We start from the raw sequence: 25,398 nt of genomic DNA, 5'->3' as shown, positions 1-25,398 counted from the left end.
CGTGTGGATGAACTTGACTGGCCTGCACAGAGTCCTGACCTCAACCCGATAGAACACCTTTGGGATGAATTAGAGCGGAGACTGAGAGCCAGGCCTTCTCGTCCAACATCAGTGTGTGACCTCACAAATGCGCTTCTGGAAGAATGGTCAAAAATTCCCATAAACACACTCCTAAACCTTGTGGACAGCCTTCCCAGAAGAGTTGAAGCTGTTCTAGCTGCAAAGGGTGGACCGACGTCATATTGAACCCTATGGGTTAGGAATGGGATGTCACTTAAGCTCATATGTGAGTCAAGGCAGGTGAGCAAATACTTTTGGCAATATAGTGTATCCGATGATGTGGTAGTAGTTGTAGTTTGTGTATGATGATGCGGTTGTTGTATTTGATGTTGTGTATGATGTAGTAGTAGTATGATGTTTTTGATGATGTAGTTGTTGTGTATGATGTTTTTGATGCAAGTGTAGTAGTATTAGTTGTGGTAGTTGTATTCGATGATGTAGTAGTTGGAGGATGATGATGTAGTAGTTGTATTTGATGGAGTAATAGTTGTTTTTGATGGTGTAGTATTTGTGGTAGTAGTAGTAGTTGTGTATGATGTTGTTTTTGGTGTAGTAGTACTTGTGGTAGTAGTAGTTGTAGTTGATGTAGTTGTAGCAGTAGTAATTGTTGTTGCATTTGATGGTGTAGTAGTTGTATTTGATGTAGTAGTAGTTATGTATGATGGTGGTTGTTGTGTATGATGATTGTTCTAGTTGTTGTTTGATGTTGTAGTTGTTGTATTTGATGTAGTACCACCTGATCAGGTTCCTTACCTCTTCCATCTGGACTCGTCCTAAATCATACCACAGTAACCTCCGTTTCTCTGCACAGGAGATGTAACCGTATTGAAAACCCTTTTCCTGTGAAATCCGCTACTCCTTATAAACACGCTACTTTGCTCTGTCACCTCTGCTGCCAGTCCCAGCGTGTTTGTAACTTCAACATAAACAACGGCGAGGAAATGAACAGAAGAACACAGCACTGCTGCTCAGAACTAAACTAAACAGCTGTCGAACTTTGGTTACGTCCCTCCACACTAGTTACATCCCCCCTCCCCTGCCCATAACTACTGTCTTTCAGCTTCAAAGAACAGTGTGATAAATGGGGACAAATTTAACTCTGTATCCGGATTTCTGTAAAGCTGCTTTGCGACAGTGTCCGTTATTAGACAAGCAATACTGTATAAACAAACTGAAATACTGACAGTGTAAGGGATTGTATGTACTGTAAAGGTTGTTCTCAAAAATATCTTTTTAAGAAAGAGAACATTTTTTTTTTGTTATATACTCAAGGATGTGAAAAGATTTAATAATGTAATTGTTATGAGCAGTTGATTAATACTGCGATACTGTTTTTAACAGTTTTATTAGGGCTGTCAAACGATTAAAAAATTTAATCGCGATTAATCTCAGAATTTCATATAGTTAATCGCGATTAATCTCATTTTTTAAAATCTATGTAAATGAATAAGGCTTTTAAAGTGAAATGTTACGATTAAAATGGTGAACACATTTTATGCTAAAAGTACTTGTTAAAAACTGCTGGGACAAGAGGAAATGGTAAGGGAGTTTATTCACTCACATACTAGGCAGTACTGAACATACAAAACACCAAATTGGATTTTGCGATGGATTAGGGAGCTGTAGTCTCAAATATAAAACATGTAGTCACATACTACTGTGTCTCAGTTCAGACGTGCGTGACAAAAGAAAATAAAAATGAAATAAAACTTCAATTGTGCTGGAGTTGTATTCAGTCACAGCCGATAGGACTTCACAGTGCTGTGCAAACAAAAATAAATTGCAGTTGGACTTCAGTAAAGACATTTAGTGTCGTATCACAGTGCTACAGCGTACTGAAATCTCACTTTATTAAAATATTTTAGAACTGCAAAGTGCATACCAAAACCAACTCAATCACACTCTTCTTTTGAAATTAAACTTTTGAAATGAAACTTCCCGTTTAACAGACCTTTCTCCATCACTTACTCTTATTGAAGCAGCGCGCGACAAGCCTCAACATGAACTACGGGTGACTCGCAGGGCCAAATTAGAATTTGCGTTAACGGCACTATTTTTTTTAATCGCGATAAATTGAGATCGCGTTAATGCGTTATCGCGTTAACTTCGACAGCCCTAATTTTTATACTATTACTTTGTTGCATAATTTGATCATTTTTAATCAATTTTACCGCATTTACTGGTATCTTTATGGTAGATGAGCTTCTCGAGCAGTCGCTGTAAGGTTACGTGTCTGTATTAGTCTGCTGCTTATGTTGTATTACACTATAAAAACTGTGAGTCAGGTGGATTTCAGTACTAACACTCTCACTATCTATATTTCTTTTGCAGAGGAAATTGACTACAGCACCTTCGGCACCAACACGCTGACCCGAAAGAAAAAGGCCGGGGTCGCCCTACGCAACGACCTGAACAGGAAGCGGCCACACCTGCGCATCGGCCTTCCGCAGGACTTCCGTCCTGTGTCCTCCATCATCGACGTGGACATCGTGCCCGAGTCGCACCGGCGTGTGAGGTTGTACCGTCATGGCTCACACAAACCGCTCGGGTTCTACATCCGAGACGGCACCAGCGTACGCGTTACAGCACACGGCCTCGAGAAGGTGCCGGGTATCTTCATCTCGCGCCTGGTCCCTGGCGGCCTGGCTGAAGGAACAGGTCTGCTCGCCGTCAACGATGAGGTTCTTGAGGTCAATGGAATCGAGGTGACGGGGAAGACTCTGGACCAGGTCACCGACATGATGATCGCCAACAGCCACAACTTGATCGTTACGGTGAAGCCGGCTAATCAGCGTAACAACGTCGTGCGCGCCAGCCGCGTGTCAGGAAGTTCGGGTCAGTCTTCGGATAGCAGCAGCAGCTCGGGCATGCAGTCTCTGCCCTCTTCCATGCCCGCTGTGAGCTCCAGCTACGGCCACGATGACCTGGACAGTGACGAAGAGTCGGACATCGTCATTGAGAACAGCATCGGCCGCCAAACTCGCCATTCGAACGCCTCTCTGGCATCTCTCACGTCTCGATCCACTCAGTTGACCTCCGCCTCGCCTCCCAAACCCCAAAGCAGACCGCTCTCCGTCGTGTCCACGGCTTCCTTCCATTCTAACGCCAGCCTCAACGGAACAGGCCATAACAGCCTGAGCTACAGGCTTCACAGAGACCTCAGCCTCCATCACACACCCTACAACGGCGCCAGAGAAAGCAATGGCAGCCTCCACAAAATCCTCAGCAGCCTGAGAACGGACCCTCGGCACAGCCTGGCGCTGCCCAGCGGCGGTGTAGAGGAGGACGGCATGGTCATCACTTTATAACACACACACACGCTTCATAAAAATCGCCCTCGGAGCATAATCTCACCCAGAGACTCGACAGCCTGGGGCAACAGACTTGACGGGGGACTTCACTGCTTTCTTAAAGCCTTTTGTAAAATGTAATTTAACATCTTGAATTTTTACTTGTTCTTAAATAACGTGTCTTATCTTATCTGTCAAGGGATGCATAGGGAATAGTGTGGTACATTTATCTTTTTTTTTTTGTTTTTATTTTTCGTTTTCCAGAGCCACTAATTGCATACTAATTTAACACGAATGTCATTTATATCAAGATTCATATATAGAAATCATGTTTTGTGTTTTGTTTTCCGAACGTCTCATTGGAAAAGCTGGCAGGTTTCGGCCTCGCTGTGGCTTCTTACGTACAGTACAGTATATCAAACATCTTCTGCTAGCACAAACAGTCCACTGGAATTCTGGGAGAAATAAATAATCAACACTAATGTATTAACACGCGCTTTTTCATGACTTTACCAAAGTGTTAAACGTCTCAGTGTTTTGTGGCCTTGTATCTTATCTCATTCCAGCAGCCTGAGGATTATAGATTATGTAGGAAAATACACTGTAATTTCATGAATCACTGTAATTTCATGGATCAAGATTTTTCTAGTTCTTTCTTTGCAAACATTCTTGATGATGCGTCTTAGGAGTAAGGTGGATTTACTCTTTTGCTTGGATATGCGTACTTGCAGTTGAGGGCTTTTTTCCTCTAATTGTATTATGAATGAGCACGTGTGGAATCCAGTGACCAAAACCAGTGTTAAACAAATCCCCAATTTTAACCCTTTTTTTTTTTTTTTTTTTCTGCGTTCTGGTAATTGGATGTGTCCAAACCCTTGAGGTTTTCTGACAAACAAGCGCACATTTTTGTCAATGAATTCTCAGTTCGGGCTCATGATGTGTCTGTTCTCCAGAGGTGCTTCAGCTCTCGGCTTATTTAGCTTCCAGATGCAGGTGCTAACTGTCCTTAAAGGAAGCCCTGCCTCCCTCACAGTGGTATCAGAGATGAAATGAGCTGCTTCTGTTTTCACTTATGACATTCTACATTACCCACAGTGCCAATGGGATTTAGCCCTGTCTTCATCTCTACCTAAGACAGCGATGCAGCGGAGCTTTAATCCTTTCAGCTGTCCAGCTCGCTCTCACTTTTCTTAAACACATCAGCTTAAACTTTTCATGCTAATACCACTGTAAGCGTCATCATCTCGTAGGTCTTTGACGAGCTGAGCCGAGCCGAGTCTCTGCCGTAGCTCATCGCAGATTTGTCGTCCAGCTGCATTGCATTCTGGGAGTCCAGGGTTTGCGCCAACTTCTCTGCTACTTCTGTGTTTATTTCTCGTTAATGTGACATCCTTAATGTGACATCAGCATGACGTATCACTGCTAGATTCTCACAGGAATGAAAAAATGTATAGTAGCAACCAACAAATTAGCACCAGAATCGGTAATTTTTTTTTTCTTTTTTTTCCCCCAATGGTAGGGTCTTTTAATGTGCACTTTTATCACCACTGGATCTGGGAACAATCATTATATAAAGCATGAATCCTACCCTTGAGTTAACAAATGGGGTGTTTGGGTGTCATCTGTTTGTCCTGTCTCACTCGCTTTTTGACGGTGTGCGCACTCTGGGTTACCTTTTAATATTTTTCTTTAAATGAGCGCATTAATATTTTGCAGTTGTAGCCAATTTGTATCCACGTAAACTTCATGATCCTGTGTATCTTTGACCCAAACCTGGGACTCTGGATAACTCATAACTCTTGTGTCTGCTAGAATCTGGCTGCTGAATGTTCCGTAGTTTTTCAGTTCACTTGTATATCCATGTCACCCTCTGCTGGTCGCTACTGGAGTTCATCAACCTACCAGGAACCACCTCAAATCGGAGTAAATATATATTTATTCTGCAGAATTTCTGAAATTTATATGTTGTTTCGGTGTCTTTTGGTTTCTTTGTTCATTTTTTTTTCTCTCTGTACAACAGTTTAAAGTTTGAATAAAAATCTTGATTTTATTTGTGATTTATTTGTTGTCCAAATCCAGATAAATGATGATTTCTCTCATTTGCGTTCATCCTGTTGCCTTGCACCTAAATTTCTTCTTCTATTACATGTCACTTTGGATAAAACCATTATCCCTTTTTTTTCCTCTCTTTGACCAAACCTGATCATTTGCAATGTTATAAATACTAAAAAACACTCGATTTATAGAAGCAAAGCATTATGATTACTGAAGAAATTATCAGGTCATATGTAAACAAATGAGATTGATATTCCTGATTTTAATCTACAGCACAAAAGAGTAAACATGTACTGTATCATTGGCACAGACAAGCACTGGTTAGATGATTCCCCCCCAGCCCAAATAGTTATGCAACAATTGCTCGACAAAGAATAACACACTTGTGGGTGCGCTGTGATTGAAAAATGATCAAAGTTAGGGTGGTGTGATGCAGCCTGAAACAAAGCATAGGTACTGTTACCACCATGAATTTTGATTATTTTGCAAGCCTTTAGTTTGATTTGTCTTCTATAACTGCAATGTGAAAGCACACCGCAGTTTTTATTTATTTTTTAAAAAAAAACACCCATCAGATGTTTCCACATTGTATAGTTTTACACCATTTTCATGGGCGGCACGGTGGTGTAGTGGTTAGTGCTGTTGCCTCACAGCAAGAAGGTCTGGGTTCGAGCCCCGTGGCCGGCGAGGGCCTTTCTGTGTGGACTTTGCATGTTCTCCCCATGTCCGCATGGGTTTCCTCTGGGTGCTCCGGTTTCCCCCACAGTCCAAAGACATGCAGGTTAGGTTAACTGGTGACTCTAAATTGACCGTAGGTGTGAATGTGAGTGTGAATGGTTGTCTGTGTGTCAGCCCTGTGATGACCTGGCGACTTGTCCAGGGTGTACCCCGCCTTTCGCCTGTAGTCAGCTGGGATAGGCTCCAGCTTGCCTGCGACCCTGTAGAACAGGATAAAGCGGCTACAGATAATGAGATGAGAGTTTTACACCATTTTCATGGGTGGCACGGTGGTGTAGTGGTTAGCGCTGTCGCCTCACAGCAAGAAGGTCCGGGTTCGAGCCCCGTGGCCGGCGAGGGCCTTTCTGTGTGGAGTTTGCATGTTCTCCCCGTGTCCGCGTGGGTTTCCTCCGGGTGCTCCGGTTTCCCCCACAGTCCAAAGACATGCAGGTTAGGTTAACTGGTGACTCTAAATTGACCGTAGGTGTGAATGTGAGTGTGAATGGTTGTGTGTCTATGTGTCAGCCCTGTGATGACCTGGCGACTTGTCCAGCGTGTACCCCGCCTTTCGCCCGTAGTCAGCTGGGATAGGCTCCAGCTTGCCTGCGACCCTGTAGAACAGGATAAAGCGGCTAGAGATGATGAGATGAGAAACACGGTGGTGGCGGCATCCATCCATTATCTCTAGCCGCTTATCCTGTTCTACAGGGTCGCAGACAAGCTGGTTGATGGGTGAGAGGCTGGGTACACCCTGGACAAGTCACCAGGTCACACGCACAGTCAATTTAGAGCCACCGATTAGCCTAACCTGCATGTCTTTGGACTGTGAGGGAAACCCACACGGACACAGGGAGAACATGCAAACTCCACACAGAAAGGCCCTCGCCGGCCACTGGGCTCGAACCCAGAACCTTCTTGCTGTGAGGCGACAGTGCGAACCACTACACCAGTGTGTTGGGAAGATTTATTTCTTCAGAAGGGTCTTGGAAAGGAAAGGATGGATGAAGCCAAATACAGGACAATCCAAGGAGTAATTGATGAATAAACACACAACAACAACTAGAAACGTTTATTTTGCTGGCCCGTTTGGATCAGTTGGTATTTTTATTTTATTTTTAGCCAAGTATTGAAACCTTGTAGGAGAAACGGTGATAGTAAATTCAGGATTAGGATGAGGCAATTTGAAACGCAAATGCAAAACCAAACAAATCAAGCCTTTTAGACCCTCATGAGGATCCGTACCGGGGAAGGTTGAGGTCACGTGATGAATGCGGAAGTACCAGCTGAGCCTGATTCGCGCTGGAGAAACATCAACAAACACGACTGAACTGCGATTCCAGAAGCCCCCAGGGAAAGTCGTGGATGCGGATATGGAGCATCGGTTAGGCCGGGCGCCGGTGTTGTCTCCGCTGGAGGAGTCGAGCGAGGAGGTGAGCCGAGACAGCGGGATCGTGTCCCAAAGCACCAGCACTGTGTCCATGCTGAGCGAGGGCCTGAGCAACGGGAACGTCTCCCAGAGCCCCAGCTTCGGACTGAACGCCTCCCGGAGCCCCAGTTTCGCCGGTAATGTGTCTGAAAGTCCCAGTTTCGGCGGTGACGTGCCTCAGAGTCCCGGTCCGGACGGTGCAGCCGCCCAGAGTCCCGTCCATGAGCAGGAGGATGAGATCCTGAGACAGACTGCGCTCAGTTACTCCTCCTATATCCGAGCAGACGCAGGCGAGGAGGTGAGCAAGTGTCACCCACGGTGTTGTGTTGCTCCTCAGGGTTCCTCAGCTCCTGGGACTGTGCAGCAGGAGCATGGTGGCAGAATTAGTAGTGTTGTGGTAGTATTAGTACTATGTCAGAGTGTTGTGGTAATACTATGGTGGCAGTATCAGTACTCTAGTGTTAGTAGTATGATAGTGTTGGTACTATACTGGTGTGGTGGTAGCATGATAGGATTAGTGTTCTGTTGTGGTGGGAGCGTGCTGGTAGTGTGATGGTGTTCTGTTGTGGCGGGGGCGTGCTGGTAGTGTGATGGTGTTCTGTTGTGGTGGGAGAGTGCTGGTAGTGTGATGGTGGTCTGTTGGGGTGGGGGCGTGCTGGTAGTGTGATGGTGTTCTGTTGGGGTGGGAGAGTGCTGGTAGTGTGATGGTGTTCTGTTGTGGTGGGAGAGTGCTGGTAGTGTGATGGTGGTCTGTTGGGGTGGGGGCGTGCTGGTAGTGTGATGGTGTTCTGTTGTGGTGGGAGAGTGCTGGTAGTGTGATGGTGGTCTGTTGTGGTGGGAGCGTGCTGGTAGTGTGATGGTGTTCTGTTGTGGTGGGAGAGTGCTGGTAGTGTGATGGTGGTCTGTTGTGGTGGGAGCGTGCTGGTAGTGTGATGGTGGTCTGTTGTGGTGGGAGCGTGCTGGTAGTGTGATGGTGTTCTGTTGTGGTGGGGGTGTGCTGGTAGTGTGATGGTGGTCTGTTGTGGTGGGAGCGTGCTGGTAGTGTGATGGTGGTCTGTTGTGGTGGGAGCGTGCTGGTAGTGTGATGGTGTTCTGTTGTGGTGGGGGCGTGCTGGTAGTGTGATGGTGGTCTGTTGTGGTGGGAGCGTGCTGGTAGTGTGATGGTGGTCTGTTGTGGTGGGAGCGTGCTGGTAGTGTGATGGTGTTCTGTTGTGGTGGGAGAGTGCTGGTAGTGTGATGGTGTTCTGTTGTGGTGGGAGAGTGCTGGTAGTGTGATGGTGGTCTGTTGTGGTGGGAGCGTGCTGGTAGTGTGATGGTGGTCTGTTGTGGTGGGAGCGTGCTGGTAGTGTGATGGTGTTCTGTTGTGGTGGGGGCGTGCTGGTAGTGTGATGGTGTTCTGTTGGGGTGGGGGCGTGCTGGTAGTGTGATGGTGTTCTGTTGTGGTGGGAGAGTGCTGGTAGTGTGATGGTGGTCTGTTGTGGTGGGAGCGTGCTGGTAGTGTGATGGTGTTCTGTTGTGGTGGGAGAGTGCTGGTAGTGTGATGGTGGTCTGTTGTGGTGGGAGCGTGCTGGTAGTGTGATGGTGGTCTGTTGTGGTGGGAGCGTGCTGGTAGTGTGATGGTGTTCTGTTGTGGTGGGGGTGTGCTGGTAGTGTGATGGTGGTCTGTTGTGGTGGGAGCGTGCTGGTAGTGTGATGGTGGTCTGTTGTGGCGGGAGAGTGCTGGTAGTGTGATGGTGTTCTGTTGTGGTGGGGGCGTGCTGGTAGTGTGATGGTGGTCTGTTGGGGTGGGAGCGTGCTGGTAGTGTGATGGTGGTCTGTTGTGGTGGGGGCGTGCTGGTAGTGTGATGGTGGTCTGTTGTGGTGGGAGAGTGCTGGTAGTGTGATGGTGTTCTGTTGTTGGGGGAGCGTGCTGGTAGTGTGATGGTGTTCTGTTGGGGTGGGAGAGTGCTGGTAGTGTGATGGTGGTCTGTTGGGGTGGGAGCGTGCTGGTAGTGTGATGGTGGTCTGTTGTGGTGGGAGAGTGCTGGTAGTGTGATGGTGGTCTGTTGTGGTGGGAGCGTGCTGGTAGTGTGATGGTGTTCTGTTGGGGTGGGAGAGTGCTGGTAGTGTGATGGTGTTCTGTTGTGGTGGGGGCGTGCTGGTAGTGTGATGGTGGTCTGTTGGGGTGGGAGCGTGCTGGTAGTGTGATGGTGTTCTGTTGTGGTGGGAGCGTGCTGGTAGTGTGATGGTGTTCTGTTGTGGTGGGAGAGTGCTGGTAGTGTGATGGTGTTCTGTTGTGGTGGGAGCGTGCTGGTAGTGTGATGGTGTTCTGTTGTGGTGGGGGCGTGCTGGTAGTGTGATGGTGTTCTGTTGTGGTGGGGGCGTGCTGGTAGTGTGATGGTGTTCTGTTGTGGTGGGGGCGTGCTGGTAGTGTGATGGTGGTCTGTTGTGGTGGGAGCGTGCTGGTAGTGTGATGGTGTTCTGTTGGGGTGGGAGAGTGCTGGTAGTGTGATGGTGTTCTGTTGTGGTGGGGGCGTGCTGGTAGTGTGATGGTGGTCTGTTGTGGTGGGAGCGTGCTGGTAGTGTGATGGTGTTCTGTTGGGGTGGGAGAGTGCTGGTAGTGTGATGGTGTTCTGTTGTGGTGGGGGCGTGCTGGTAGTGTGATGGTGTTCTGTTGTGGTGGGGGCGTGCTGGTAGTGTGATGGTGGTCTGTTGGGGTGGGAGCGTGCTGGTAGTGTGATGGTGTTCTGTTGTGGTGGGAGCGTGCTGGTAGTGTGATGGTGTTCTGTTGTGGTGGGAGAGTGCTGGTAGTGTGATGGTGTTCTGTTGTGGTGGGAGAGTGCTGGTAGTGTGATGGTGTTCTGTTGGGGCGGGAGCGTGCTAGTAGTGTGATGGTGTTCTGTTGGGGTGGGGGCGTGCTGGTAGTGTGATGGTGGTCTGTTGGGGTGGGAGCGTGCTGGTAGTGTGATGGTGTTCTGTTGTGGTGGGAGCGTGCTGGTAGTGTGATGGTGTTCTGTTGTGGTGGGAGAGTGCTGGTAGTGTGGTGTTCTGTTGTGGTGGGAGAGTGCTGGTAGTGTGATGGTGTTCTGTTGGGGTGGGAGCGTGCTGGTAGTGTGATGGTGTTCTGTTGTGGCGGGAGCGTGCTGGTAGTGTGATGGTGTTCTGTTGTGGTGGGAGCGTGCTGGTAGTGTGATGGTGTTCTGTTGTTGGGGGAGCGTGCTGGTAGTGTGATGGTGTTCTGTTGGGGCGGGAGCGTGCTGGTAGTGTGATGGTGTTCTGTTGTGGTGGGAGCGTGCTGGTAGTGTGATGGTGTTCTGTTGTGGTGGGGGCGTGCTGGTAGTGTGATGGTGGTCTGTTGGGGTGGGAGCGTGCTGGTAGTGTGATGGTGTTCTGTTGTGGTGGGAGCGTGCTGGTAGTGTGATGGTGTTCTGTTGTGGTGGGGGCGTGCTGGTAGTGTGATGGTGTTCTGTTGTGGTGGGAGCGTGCTGGTAGTGTGATGGTGTTCTGTTGTGGTGGGAGCGTGCTGGTAGTGTGATGGTGTTCTGTTGGGGTGGGGGCGTGCTGGTAGTGTGATGGTGTTCTGTTGTTGGGGGAGCGTGCTGGTAGTGTGATGGTGTTCTGTTGGGGCGGGAGCGTGCTGGTAGTGTGATGGTGTTCTGTTGTGGCGGGAGCGTGCTGGTAGTGTGATGGTGTTCTGTTGTGGCGGGGGCGTGCTGGTAGTGTGATGGTGGTCTGTTGGGGTGGGGGCGTGCTGGTAGTGTGATGGTGTTCTGTTGTGGTGGGGGCGTGCTGGTAGTGTGATGGTGTTCTGTTGGGGCGGGAGCGTGCTGGTAGTGTGATGGTGTTCTGTTGTGGTGGGAGCGTGCTGGTAGTGTGATGGTGTTCTGTTGGGGCGGGAGCGTGCTGGTAGTGTGATGGTGTTCTGTTGGGGTGGGAGCGTGCTGGTAGTGTGATGGTGTTCTGTTGGGGTGGGGGCGTGCTGGTAGTGTGATGGTGTTCTGTTGTGGCGGGAGCGTGCTGGTAGTGTGATGGTGTTCTGTTGTGGCGGGGGCGTGCTGGTAGTGTGATGGTGGTCTGTTGGGGTGGGGGCGTGCTGGTAGTGTGATGGTGTTCTGTTGTGGTGGGAGAGTGCTGGTAGTGTGATGGTGTTCTGTTGTGGTGGGAGAGTGCTTGTAGTGTGATGGTGTTCTGTTGTGGTGGGGGCGTGCTGGTAGTGTGATGGTGTTCTGTTGGGGTGGGAGCGTGCTGGTAGTGTGATGGTGTTCTGTTGTGGTGGGAGCGTGCTGGTAGTGTGATGGTGTTCTGTTGTGGTGGGAGCGTGCTGGTAGTGTGATGGTGTTCTGTTGGGGCGGGAGCGTGCTGGTAGTGTGATGGTGTTCTGTTGGGGCGGGAGCGTGCTGGTAGTGTGATGGTGTTCTGTTGGGGTGGGGGCGTGCTGGTAGTGTGATGGTGTTCTGTTGTGGCGGGAGCGTGCTGGTAGTGTGATGGTGTTCTGTTGTGGCGGGGGCGTGCTGGTAGTGTGATGGTGGTCTGTTGGGGTGGGGGCGTGCTGGTAGTGTGATGGTGTTCTGTTGTGGTGGGAGAGTGCTGGTAGTGTGATGGTGTTCTGTTGTGGTGGGAGAGTGCTTGTAGTGTGATGGTGTTCTGTTGTGGTGGGGGCGTGCTGGTAGTGTGATGGTGTTCTGTTGGGGTGGGAGCGTGCTGGTAGTGTGATGGTGTTCTGTTGTGGTGGGAGCGTGCTGGTAGTGTGATGGTGTTCTGTTGTGGTGGGAGCGTGCTGGTAGTGTGATGGTGTTCTGTTGTGGTGGGAGCGTGCTGGTAGTGTGATGGTGTTCTGTTGTGGTGGGAGCGTGCTGGTAGTGTGATGGTGTTCTGTTGTGGTGGGGGCGTGCTGGTAGTGTGATGGTGTTCTGTTGTGGCGGGAGAGTGCTGGTAGTGTGGTGGTGTTCTGTTGTGGCGGGAGCGTGCTGGTAGTGTGATGGTGTTCTGTTGTGGCGGGAGCGTGCTGGTAGTGTGATGGTGTTCTGTTGTGGCGGGAGCGTGCTGGTAGTGTGATGGTGTTCTGTTGTGGCGGGAGAGTGCTGGTAGTGTGATGGTGTTCTGTTGTGGCGGGAGCGTGCTGGTAGTGTGATGGTGTTCTGTTGTGGCGGGAGAGTGCTGGTAGTGTGATGGTGTTCTGTTGTGGCGGGAGAGTGCTGGTAGTGTGATGGTGTTCTGTTGGGGCGGGAGCGTGCTGGTAGTGTGATGGTGTTCTGTTGTGGCGGGAGCGTGCTGGTAGTGTGATGGTGTTCTGTTGTGGCGGGAGAGTGCTGGTAGTGTGATGGTGTTCTGTTGTGGCGGGAGCGTGCTGGTAGTGTGATGGTGTTCTGTTGTGGCGGGAGCGTGCTGGTAGTGTGATGGTGGTCTGTTGGGGGTGGGAGAGTGCTGGTAGTGTGATGGTGGTCTGTTGGGGGTGGGAGAGTGCTGGTAGTGTGATGGTGTTCTGTTGTGGCGGGAGCGTGCTGGTAGTGTGATGGTGTTCTGTTGTGGCGGGAGAGTGCTGGTAGTGTGATGGTGGTCTGTTGGGGGTGGGAGAGTGCTGGTAGTGTGATGGTGGTCTGTTGGGGGTGGGAGAGTGCTGGTAGTGTGATGGTGTTCTGTTGTGGTGGGAGTGTGCTGGTAGTGTGATGGTGGTCTGTTGTGGCGGGAGCGTGCTGGTAGTGTGATGGTGGTCTGTTGTGGCGGGAGCGTGCTGGTAGTGTGATGGTGTTCTGTTGTGGTGGGAGCGTGCTGGTAGTGTGATGGTGGTCTGTTGTGGTGGGAGCGTGCTGGTAGTGTGATGGTGGTCTGTTGTGGTGGGAGCGTGCTGGTAGTGTGATGGTGTTCTGTTGTGGTGGGAGCGTGCTGGTAGTGTGATGGTGTTCTGTTGTGGTGGGGGCGTGCTGGTAGTGTGATGGTGTTCTGTTGGGGTGGGGGCGTGCTGGTAGTGTGATGGTGTTCTGTTGTGGTGGGAGCGTGCTGGTAGTGTGATGGTGTTCTGTTGTGGTGGGAGCGTGCTGGCAGTACTAGTGGCGTGTTATATTAGATGGTGATGGTATTAGTACTGTGTAGTAGTGTGATGGTTGTTGTATTGGTAGTGTGATGGTAGTATTATGGTCACAATGGTCTGGTAGTAGTGTGGTGGGAGTATAGTATATTGTTGTTGTAGACGTATGGTGTGATGGTAGTACTAGGAGCAGTGGTATGGTGTTAATTGTATGTCGCAGTGGTAGTATGGTATGATGATGGTGGTGGTAGTACTAGTAGTAAGGTACAATCATAGTAGTATTATGGTAGTATAGTAGTACCATACTACAGTACATGTCAAGATTAAATTGAAAGAATTGTATTGTACATGACTTTAGCTACCACCTTTTTAAGCATTGTCAGTTTCCAGGCAACAAAAACGTGACTGGGCAACACCCTGGAGCTTTTACTTGCGCACTCTGCTGTATTTATGATTTGTCCCCTTCTGTGTCCATCACAGATCTTATGTTTGGAGAAGAGTCTGGAAGAAATGCTCACCCGAGTGGACGAGTTTGTGGGGATGTTGGACATGGTGAGTTAATGACAAACACACGCAATTCCCTGTATAGTTACTTTTAACCATTTCATTCAGTTGTTATCACAGTGAAGCACAACATGGTTTGTAAATAATTCCTTTTGTGCAGATTCGCAATGACACCTCTCAGATCGTGAACATCAGCCTGCCTCAGATTTACAAAAAATCCGAGGACATGAGACACATTTACAGGAAAATCGATAAGCTGGAGGTATTTGTATGTTAAATAACAGGATGTGCTACATGAGCGGCTAATATTCAACAGTGTTGCCTACATGTGTGTCTTTTATATCCGTTTTATTTCAAGGCTTTTGTGAAGATGGTCGCAGCAAACGTGAGTCTCATGGAGGAGCAAGTCATCGAGGCCGAAAGTGAAGCCCGGACTCTACCTGGTGCTTTCAAAAAGATTTTCCGAACAATGAACGTCTCGGGATTTTTAAATGTAAGTAATGTGAAAAGAGGGTGTTTGACTATATAACGACGTTACTGTGAACTGTGCTGTAAACATTATGAGAGATGGGGATATTATGTAACAAGGAAGAGTTTCTGGAGAATAAAGTGTCTTTCTCGAACAGTTCAGCGATACAGGGTGTTTATTCACCTTCGTGAATTTAGCAACACATGAGGAGAACGCAGCGTCGTAGTCGAGTCACTAAACCTCGAGTCCAGTCTCGAGTCCCCAGTGTTCAAGTCCAAGTCGTTAAAGAAAATTTCGAGTCAAGTCCGAGAACAAGACTCCATCCGCGTCATTTGACGGTGGCTGTTGCTGCCTTTATGTGAAAACGTCTCTGCTACTGTGTTGGACTAACGTTCCTGCTCGACTGCCCCATTTTAGTTAATAGGCTACAGATAAAAAGCTAATTCATCGCTCAGCAAGCCCCGCCCACTATCAACAGGGCAAATAACATGAGAGAGGGTTAACACTAGCTACTTCATCGCTCAGTAAGCAAGCCCCACCCACTATCAACAGGGCAAATAACATGAGAGGGTTAACACTAGCTAGTTCATCGCTCAGTAAGCAAGCCCCACCCACTATCAACAGGGAAAATAACATGAGAGGGTTAACACTAGCTAGTTCATCACTCAGCAAGCCCTGCCCACTATCAACAGGGCAATAACATGAGAGTTAACACTAGCTCGTTCATCGCTCAGCAAGCCCCGCCCACTATCAGCAGGTCAAATAACATGACAGAGGATTGACACTAGCTAGTTCATCGTTCAGTAAATAAGCCCCACCCACTATCAACAGGGGAAATAACATGAGAGGGTTAACACGAGCTAGTTCATTGCTCAGCAAGCCCCGCCCACTATCAACAGGGCAATGAACATAGCGTGTCACTTCCTTCTCTGGGTGGAGTCTTACCAAATGACTATTGAAGTTCGAGGTTGTCCCCGTCATCTCCTCGATAGTTCTTCTACATATGGAACACAGAGCAGTGCATTTTTTTTTCCCACTGCATGAGAAGTCTGTATCAGCAAAGCAGACAATCCTAGAGGTGTTCTCTTCAGGCATTTTAGCGCCATTAACGTTAGTTTGTTCCTGAACATGATGTATGAACAGGTTAATGTACATTCTCTTGCACGAAAATTAGTATAAAATTAATGTAGCTATAGATATCTTATGCCAAATTATTATGGCACATTACAAAAAAGAAAGAAAAAATCCGAGTGATCAGTGCTTACGTCCAAGTCAAGTCACGAGTTCTTAAAATTTAAGGCGCGAGTCGGACTCGGGGCGGCACGGTGGTGTAGTGGTTAGCGCTGTCGCCTCACAGCAAGAAGGTCCTGGGTTCGAGCCCCGGGGCCGGCGAGGGCCTTTCTGTGTGGAGTTTGCATGTTCTCCCCGTGTCTGCGTGGGTTTCCTCCGGGTGCTCCGGTTTCCCCCACAGTCCAAAGACATGCAGGTTAGGTTAACTGGTGACTCTAAATTGAGCGTAGGTGTGAATGTGAGTGTGAATGGTTGTCTGTGTCTATGTGTCAGCCCTGTGATGACCTGGCGACTTGTCCAGGGTGTACCCCGCCTTTCGCCCATATAGTCAGCTGGGATAGGCTCCAGCTTGCCTGCGACCCTGTAGAAGGATAAAGCGGCTAGAGATAATGAGATGAGATGAGTCGGACTCGAATACTGCAAGCCTGGGAGAACGTGAATAAAAGTATTTTTCAGTTCATTTGTGCACACAAACACACACTCGGACATGTTTGGAATCATTTGGGTGTTAATCGGGTTCCAGGTCATTAAAACGTCATTAAAACATTTAACGGTTAATTTCTCAAACAATTTGAGGACAAACTTTTATTTTGCGTGTACAAACGATGCCCAAACGAATCAAAAATACCTTTAGCCACATTCTCATTCATATCATATGGGGTGCCAACTTCACAGAAGTTGTTCATTCTTATGTATGACTGCTCAATTTCTCCCGAAAGACATTCTTAGGATTATACACTCCCCAGCCACTTTATTAGGAACACCCATCCACCTGCTGTTTGATGCAGTTCTCGAATCAGCCAGTCCCAAATGAAGAGCTTCAGTTAAAGGTCCCATGGCATGGTTTTTTCATTAATTGTGCGGTGGTCTCTAGTATGAATGAATGCCCTGTGAGCCGGTTTTGGTGAAAAAAATGCTGTGGTTCTCCTGTTTCAGGCTGTTCTAGTTTGGTGGAGGAGCGGGTGGCGGGAGAGCGACAGGATTTCAGCTCTTATCATTAATATTCATGACATGTAAACGTGCAAACCTCTGATTGGCTAACAGCACTGTGACGCTACCTCCAGTGGGTCAGAACAAGCGGATGTGGGTGTCTTACTACGGCGAGAGAGAAGGAACAAACCGCGAAAGGAAAAATACCGCGTGCTGACGTCATTAAGGTGCGACCCGAGGAAATAAAATAAATTCAGCAAATGTTTGGGTTTTTACTGAACAAACAAACAAATAAAATGAATGAGTGACTTAAAAAAAAGAATGTGGGTGTGTTTGTAAAAACTGTTTTGATTGGCTATTATAACAGAGCATGCTGCATGCTTTTTGGTTTTGTAGCGCAGAGTACCTGGCTAACTGCAGGAAGCGGTTAGCTGCACAGCTAATGTAGCCATTGCAAGGCTAACGCACCGATTTTAAAACACGGCAAAACGACTTAACAGTTCTACACTTACTTGTTCGGTGTTTGTGGCTGATGCGGCAGGGATGCTTGGTACGGACCCAGGCTTCAGTGACAGTTGATGTGCAAAACCTGCCCTGTACTGTCCCAAGTTGTGGAAACATTCCTCAGGAAAATGCTTCCGACAAACATACACCGTCTTAGGTAGACTCGACGGCGTATTATTGGAGTAAATAAAATTAAGCCACTGCGTCTTCAGGGGCTCTCCCGTCGGCAGTAAAAACAGACTCCTTTCTGTGTTGTCACATCCATGTACAGCGCAACTTCCATGTTTGGTGGCAACTTTTGAGCTGGGCAGGCAATCCATACAGTGGGTGGGAATCCAGAGGGGGGCGTGGGGATCATCTCCCTTGCTGACGTAGTAAAGGGAAGAGCCTATCAACGCGCCATTTTGACGCGCCATTCTCAAATGTTGACAAAGGGTGGGCATAGTTTGGTTTATACATTATGAAATTTCTAGCCACTGGGGTGACTTAAGAAGGTCAGAGGAGCTCATTTTAACGTTAAAAAACCTCAGAAAGTGAAAATTTCATGCCATGGGACTTTTAATGTTCACTGCATTCAAACATCAGAATGGGGGGAAAAAACTGTGATCTCAAAGTGTGACTTTCTTTCACTGTGGCATGGGTGTTGGTTTGAGCCAGATGGACCGCTGGTTTGAGGTTTTCAGAAAGTGCTGATCTCCTGTAGCCTGGGCCCGCCCATCCTAAGTGTGACGCAACACGAGGACCTGTTGCGAACTTAGTCTGGCAAGGCAAGCTATCTCCAGCTCTTCCAAGCTCCTGAAAAATCGGGAGCCAATCAACTTTGAGCATCTCCATCGGCCCTGGGTAGAGGCATGTTCAAGGCAGTGATGTAGTAGAACTGCGACCGGAAGCCATAGATTGTTTACAGAATCTATGCCGGAAGCACTTCATTTACTAGAAACATTACGAACATGGAGCAGCGGCAAGCCTTTAACACAGCGGTAGATGCTGTATTGAAAGCATTCAACGGGAAGTTCTCATTGAAAATGGAGCAAAGAGCAGCCCTGGAGGTATTTATCTTCTTCCTGTTACTCAAGCAGTTTCTGTCGCGTCACATACGTCAGAGGAAAGAGTGATGTGATTGGTTTAAGCTTCGTCACAGCCTTTTCTGGCTTCGACCAGTAGCAAACTGAGGCATTTCAGGGAGGCGGGTCAACCACGCGCTTTGGGAAACGGTTGGGCTTAATATCTTTGCCAGACCAAATGCTCGCAGAGCTTTGAAGTCGCGTTAGCCAGACTAGATCTCCTGGGGGTTTCACACACAACAGTCTCGAGAGTTTTTATACAGACAGAATGGTGCGAAAAACATCGTGAGTGAGGGACAGTTCTGTGGGTGGAAACAAATGCCTTGTTGATAAGAGAGATCAGAGGAAAATGGCCAGACTGGTTCGAGCTTTTTATTTATTTATTTATTGGCCAGGAAGGATATAGTAACTCCTAGCAACTCTTTACAACCGTGGTGAGCAGAAAAGCTTCTCAGCATGCAACAGCAGAAGAACACATTGGGTTCCAGTCCTGTGTTGTTTGAGCGATTATGCCATACCTGTAGGTGGCAGTAAAGCAACAAGGTTTCCACCAGCACCAAAGTGGAAGGATGCAGAAAAGTTACCAGATTCACACAGACTTTTGTGTCATGAAGACAATGTTTGTTTTAACAAAAAGGAAAAAAAAAACAGTTTGCATGTTAATGCGAGTATTCCCCGTTTGTTTTGGCCCCAAAGGCGTGCCGTAATAGACTCCTTGTGTGGTGAGATGTAAAATGGTGATATAGCAGTCAGAAAGACAGCCGCCCGTGTAGTCATAAGCACATTTTCACCTTTTTCTGCTGAAAACAAACTATTTTTAACCATTTTCAGCTAAAATATTTTCGATATACTGAACTGATTTTAACTATAGACCCGTGTAATGTTAGCCAGGTCCCTTCTTACCCTGACACACCCATCACTCAGGAATAGGGTCAGTCTGGACTCATCAGACCACATGACCTTTGTCCATTCATCCAGAGTCCAATCTTTGTTCCTTAGCAAATTAAAACCTTTTCTTCTGATCAGCCTCAATAACAAGTGGTTTCCACAGCTGTTTAGTCCCGATCCTGCGAGGTCTCTCACATTGTGAGGGTGGAAATGATCTTAGGGCGTATTCACACCTACGTTGTTTGGTCCGGACCAAACGAACCAAATTTCCCTTGGCCCGGACCTTTTGGGTTGGTCTGAATACAAACCACTGAACTCTGGTCCGGACCAAACAAGCGGACCGAGACCGAGCTGCAAGGTCGGACTCGGTCCGGACCAAAGGAACTCTGGTGCGGATCTTTTGGAGGTGTGAAAGCAGACCGGACCTAATCCGACAGTTTTGCTTTTTTGTACCTCGGGAGCTTCCGTCGTTTGTCGAGCATTATGGGAAACAGAGTCTTGACACTCCACCGCAAAGTGCAAGCACTGTTTCGGTTGTCAAGGGAACCTTACAACAGTCGTTCAGTCACTCAGACCAGTGGTAGGCTAGACTACAGAGTACAAAAAATGAGTAGGGGGCAAACGTGGGCCGAGGAAGAAACGCGTACCCTTGTGGATATATGGGCAGATGTCCACATATCTGAGCTTTTGGAGAGAACACACAAAAATGCCGACGTGTTTGCTGTATTCAGTGAGAAAATGAAGGAGAAGGGGTTCACGCGCTCCCCAGAACAATGTCGGCTAAAAGTGAAGAAACTCCGTCAGACCTACATTAAAATCAGGGACGTTCTTTCAAAAAGTGGCGGTACTAGCGACTTGCATGAAGAGCCAGAACTGTCACAACATGATGTGCGCTCATCAGCGCTATCCTCCGTGACTACTTTTGAACTTAACGCTTTGTGCGCGTGTCGTCTCTGACCAATAGCTGAACGACCTCAGGGCGCGTGGCTTTGTTGACAGATTTTTGGTCCGCTTACTAAAATGTACAGTGTGAAAGCGAACCGCACCAAAATGAAAAAATAAAAAAAAACATTTGTTTCGGACCAAAGCAAGTGAACTATCGAACTATCCTGGTCTGAATACACCCTTAATTTCACTACATAGCCATGAGTTCTACTGTTGATTTTTGTTTTAAGATTCAACCTCAAGTGTTTGTGATCTCTGATCGTGATCAGTCAGGATCTTTGGATTTTTTTCCAACCACATTTTTTTTTCCCCCCCCACAAAGTTGAAAATCACTATCCTTCCAGGTTTTAATAATGCGATATACAGTTCTTAACCAAAGTCCAGTCATTTCGGAACTCTCCTTAGTTGTTTTCTTTCCTTGATCCAGGCCAATAATTTGACCTTCTGAAACACAGTAACATCTTTTCCATGAGCGCAGGATACGCCTTCCGACATGTTTGTTTAAGAAATGAGAAGCTACTCACTGCATCAGTTCGGGCTAAAAGAATTCTTGCAGCTGAAACATTAATCACTGCAGTAATTATCCAATCAAAGGCTCTTAAAGGGGAACAGAAGTCATTTTTAAATTTGCTGTATTTCTTAATTAATGTGTTATTCAATTACGGTTTTAGTCACCTTTATATCGTGACTCGTATTGGCAACTAATTGTAATTAAATATTATATTTATCGGCCAATTCGGTTTTTATCCATGTTGAATTTAGTTCGTTTGGTCCACGGCAGGTGTCGCTTATCCGCGCGATCTTCATGAGACTTGGAAACGTGAAGTGTCAGCCAGGTGTCAGCGCCGCCATTTTGAAAACTGTTTTCCAAACGAAATATTGCACAAAAACGAGTTTAAATGACGATTAATGCCTACTTTTTTCAAACTTTCCTGATTCCTATCAAAACAAACAAAACTTCCGGCTTGATTACGTCAGCATTCGAAAGAGGGCGCGCGCGTCTTTTGACAACCCCTCCCTGTGTCCGAAATCGCTCCCTACTCACTATATAGGGCACTGTATAGTGGGGACACTGTTTTGTAGTGCTGTCCGTGCTGAAAGAAATCAAATTAAAAGTCTCAAATTTGATTTAATAAAAGGCAGCGGCAAAGATGAAAGAATTCAGCTTTGATTTAAAAGAACTGAAAGCTGCAGGTACTTTGTATTTATTAATGTGGGAAATACGCTCAGTATAATATGGATTTATCACAAAAACACACGCATGTATTTTATTATTTTGAAACCCACCAGCCGACTGATCTGGCACGTTTTAATTGTGCGACAGTAATGACGTAAATAACGGCATGACAGCACTCATTATATAGTCCTCTATATAGTATTGTTTGTCTGAGTGTTTAGTCTATGTCTGGTTCCTATCTAGTGTTTATACTGCTTATATTGTTGTTTGTTTTTTTCAATTATTCTATTTTTATTTATTGCATTGCCTGTTTGCACCGTGGGTCAGAGAGGACTGATATTTCATCTGTGCTGTATGTCGAGCATGTATAGCATATTTGACAAAGTTGACTTGATAGTAATTCCCTATATAGGGAGTAGTGAACGAGTGAGCGATTTCGGACACAGGGAACGTTGGCAGATGTCGGTCACTTTGATTTCCGCTGTACGTTTTACTTCCCTCCTACGATGTCTCGCACAGGTCTCAACGAATCTTGTTTACGGCCGTTGCTTTGACATATGGACTGATATATTACAGAGCATATTTCAAACACTCATAAGTTGCTATAGCAGCGACAAAATAGCGATCAAAAATGCATTCCGATATTTAATACAGGGATGTGATTCTTCCGCGAATTCGCGGAATTCCGCTTTTTTCACCTCAAAACTTGAAAATTTTTTTTCCGATTTTTCCCTCATCCACATTCGTATCCTATTCGTTCCGACTTTGTTTGAAAGATGGCAGCCTCGGATTTGCATCTTTACGCCTCGATCACGGAGGCTGCCATCTTTCAACTCTTTGTTTGAAGCGAGCTTACGTACAGCTATCTAACAAGCGCGTTTATTGGTTGTTACAGAGCGATGAGCCAATCACGTACCTCGTTTCATCTCAATGACGTAATTGCGTAAATGACGTAATTACGTCAATGAGATGAAACTAGGTACGTGATTGGCTCATCGCTCTGTAACAACCAATGAATGCGCTTGTTAGCTGTATGTAAGCTCGCTTCAAACAAAGAGTTGAAAGATGGCAGCCTCCGTGATCGAGGCGTAAAGATGCAAATCGAGTTAAAGAAATCGACAGAATAGTGAAAAAAAAGTTCCGCTGGGAATGGTTGGAGAAAAACCGCGGCTCGCCTCGGGGCGAATTACGTCACAAGGCGCGGGGCTAGCGGGCCCTGCTCGCGCTGGTTCTTTGGGGGGGGGGGGGGGGGGGTGAGAGAGAGAGTGTGTGTGTGTGAGAGTTGCATGTTGACCATTAAATTGGCTTGAATTTGTTAATCATGACAAGTTTTTTCTTGTGTGTTTGCTTGCCATTTTAGTACAATTTTTAAGTCAGAAAACCCCAAAACCCAGGAGCTTCAGGGGGGCTTCCCCCCTTGTCCCCCCACCAGGCCACTGCCCTGGACCAGCTGGGGGCCTGCGGCCCCCAGACCCCCAGCTAAAATTTTCAGATAATTTCACCAGCCCCAAATCACATCCCTGTTAATAAAATGAGAGAATTTTGATAATAAAAAACTTGCCTTCAGTTCTCCTTTAAGTATTTGCTTATGTAAATCCAAATGGTGCCACCCCCTGCCCCTCCCAGGGTTTGGATGGATGGATGGATGGTAGGTAGGTACTGGATGCAAAATGTCAGTGTATGAAATGATTAGCAGCTTGCTAACATCACACCCTTACTCCTAGCTAGTAATGGCCAAGATGACAAATTAAAAAAAAAAAATCATTTAAGAGTTGAAAGAAAATGTGTTGAGGATAAATGTTTACGTGTTCTCCTCAAAAGGATCCAGTTATCTCACTTGGAATATCCGGTAAAACGTTTGAATTTCACTTTGAGCTCTACCCTGTCACAGTCTCTCCCAGCTCTGACTTCCCATGGAGATTATTCTGGTTTAATGTGGCGTTAGTCTTGACGCGTTTCACTGTATAATTAATCATTTGATTCCTGGTACTTGACGTTCTGGCGTCAAGAACAGGATTCACTTCCTCCGTTCATCTCGTGGAATTCCTCCTTGATCGTGATTCCATGAGCACGTCCTCTTTTATCACCCCGTACCATGTGTCTTGTCTTCTGTAGTGGAGTCGCACCCAGGCTGTATGAGCCAAGCATTTCCTGTTTCCCCCACGGTTAACTGTCGCTGTGTGGATTGGAGTATTGTTATAAACCGTGGCTGTGATTTCATGTCTTGCTTTTTCTCTTAAATCCAGAAACCATCCAGCCCCAAACGAGCAGCAGCCCAGCAGCACCAGGAGATTCCTACCGTCTTCAGGACCGAGGATTTCTTCCCCACTCAGCCAGAACCGTGATCACGGAAAACACTGTAGCGTCAATCTCGCCAAAGGTCCAAGCTGCGCGTCGCAGCGAGACGGCCACTTCGACAGCAATATCAAAGCGGGACTTGAGAACGCCGATCACAGCCGAGCACTCTTTTAGCACACCGTTAGATGGCAGCTAGTTTTATAACAAAGTTTTTGTTTTTAAAGGACTTTTGTTTAAAGTGCCTCTCTTGGAAACGTCGCTGTTTTCACTCACACATGCGAGCAAACAGGCATGTGTCGATATCAAATATTCACATCGCGCTAATTTCATAAACAGCTTAGCTTTCTGTAACGGGATCTCGGAAGGTAGTTCCGGCTGCAAGACAAATTCCAGGTTTGTATTAACACGCCCACTCTAATCTACCGCGCTTATTATCGTTTCTATAGTAACGACTGACTGACTTCCACAGAGGTTTATGCAACTGTACAACGTCAAACTTCGCATTAAACCTGAAGCACATGGAGTTGTCTCGAGCTTGAATTTTGGCTCAACTCCATGCAGGTAGGAGGAGCTAGATCAGGGCTGACTCCACCCCACCACCCGGACATTTTGTTCCGCACTGAGGGTTACTTTGCAGAGTTTTCTCCATAGCAACAAATCAAACACTATGTCTAAACTGTAGACGCGAGTACCTCTATAAATTTTACACAACGGATTAAAAATGAAATCCAGTACAAACCTGGCAAACGTTTAATTTTTTCTTAAATCATAAAATTAACTGGTATTGAATTCTTTAGTAACAGCGACAGGGATTTGAACGTGAAAGTCAGGTCTCGGGAGTTTAAAGGATTCAGTCATGTCACCTCGAACGAAGATGTTTTGTTCCTACCGTGTTTATATTTTATGCTTTAAGTTAAATATTGTACACCTGATTATCGACACATGCCTAATAGCAAACGCTAGAAAGACTTTGAGGTTTTTAATTAAAATTGTGTAAATTTTTTATAGTGATGTTTTGATCTTGGTCTTTTTTTTTTTTTTTTGCCAGTTTTTTTTTTTTTTTTTTTTTTGCATTAACATGACTAACACCATAGCTTGAACAAACTTTATTTCATTTCAAGTGTGCATTTATTTACACAACACCACCACCACCATCACGGCTGCTTGTGCTTCTTGTTCATACGGTAAATTACCACTTTATCCTCTTCAGGCCACAGGAAAGGAAATCTGTGGTTATTTCTGTTTTGAGTAAATCTTTTTTTTTTATGCTTATCCTTATGATGATCAGTGAGCTTGACTGTTAATTTCGCTAATTTAATGACTCGATTTGTAAGGAATGTACATTTATTTATAATAAAAAGTAAACAATATTGTCAGAAGAACAGACATCTTGAGTGGCTGCATTTACATTTGTTCATTTGCAAGCAGTTTTCCCCAAAGCTCTTCTTTCAGTTTCTTTTTCTTTTGTTCTGGTTTTAAAGGAACAGTCCACCGTACTTCCATAATGAAATATGCTCTTATCTGAATTGAGACGAGCTGCTCCGTACCTCTCCGAGCTTTGCGCGACCTCCCAGTCAGTCAGACGCGCTGTCACTCCTGTTAGCAATGTAGCTAGGCTCAGCATGGCCAATGGTATTTTTTGGGGCTGTAGTTAGATGCGACCAAACTCTTCCGCGTTTTTCCTGTTTACATAGGTTTATATGACCAGTGATATGAAACAAGTTCAGTTACACAAATTGAAACGTAGCGATTTTCTATGCTATGGAAAGTCCGCACT

General features: G+C 46.7%; 2 protein-coding genes across 2 annotated transcripts in view; both read left to right on the top strand.

Moving 5' to 3' along the window:
- pard6gb (par-6 family cell polarity regulator gamma b) overlaps positions 1 to 5,400 on the top strand; it is a 114,363-nt gene extending 108,963 nt beyond the window's left edge. Inside the window, exon 3 of the mRNA XM_060904623.1 lies at positions 2,392 to 5,400. Coding sequence (XP_060760606.1) covers positions 2,392 to 3,368 — 977 coding nt within the window. The 3' untranslated portion in view covers positions 3,369 to 5,400. The remainder of the gene's footprint in view (positions 1 to 2,391) is intronic.
- A 1,972-nt stretch (positions 5,401 to 7,372) lies between these two features.
- On the top strand, positions 7,373 to 25,007 carry bloc1s4 (biogenesis of lysosomal organelles complex-1, subunit 4, cappuccino). The gene is made up of 5 exons (XM_060904037.1): positions 7,373 to 7,846; positions 14,033 to 14,104; positions 14,217 to 14,318; positions 14,415 to 14,549; positions 23,570 to 25,007. The coding sequence occupies exons 1-5, from the start codon at positions 7,391 to 7,393 to the stop codon at positions 23,666 to 23,668; spliced, it is 864 nt and encodes a 287-aa protein (XP_060760020.1). The 5' UTR covers positions 7,373 to 7,390; the 3' UTR covers positions 23,669 to 25,007.
- The last annotated feature ends 391 nt before the right edge of the window (positions 25,008 to 25,398 follow it).

This window comes from Neoarius graeffei, chromosome 22, assembly GCF_027579695.1.
Source record: "Neoarius graeffei isolate fNeoGra1 chromosome 22, fNeoGra1.pri, whole genome shotgun sequence".
In the NCBI taxonomy this organism is placed as follows: domain Eukaryota; kingdom Metazoa; phylum Chordata; class Actinopteri; order Siluriformes; family Ariidae; genus Neoarius; species Neoarius graeffei.
The sequence above is the reverse complement of the archived record's forward strand: the minus strand, read 5'-3'. Positions and strand labels throughout refer to the sequence as shown.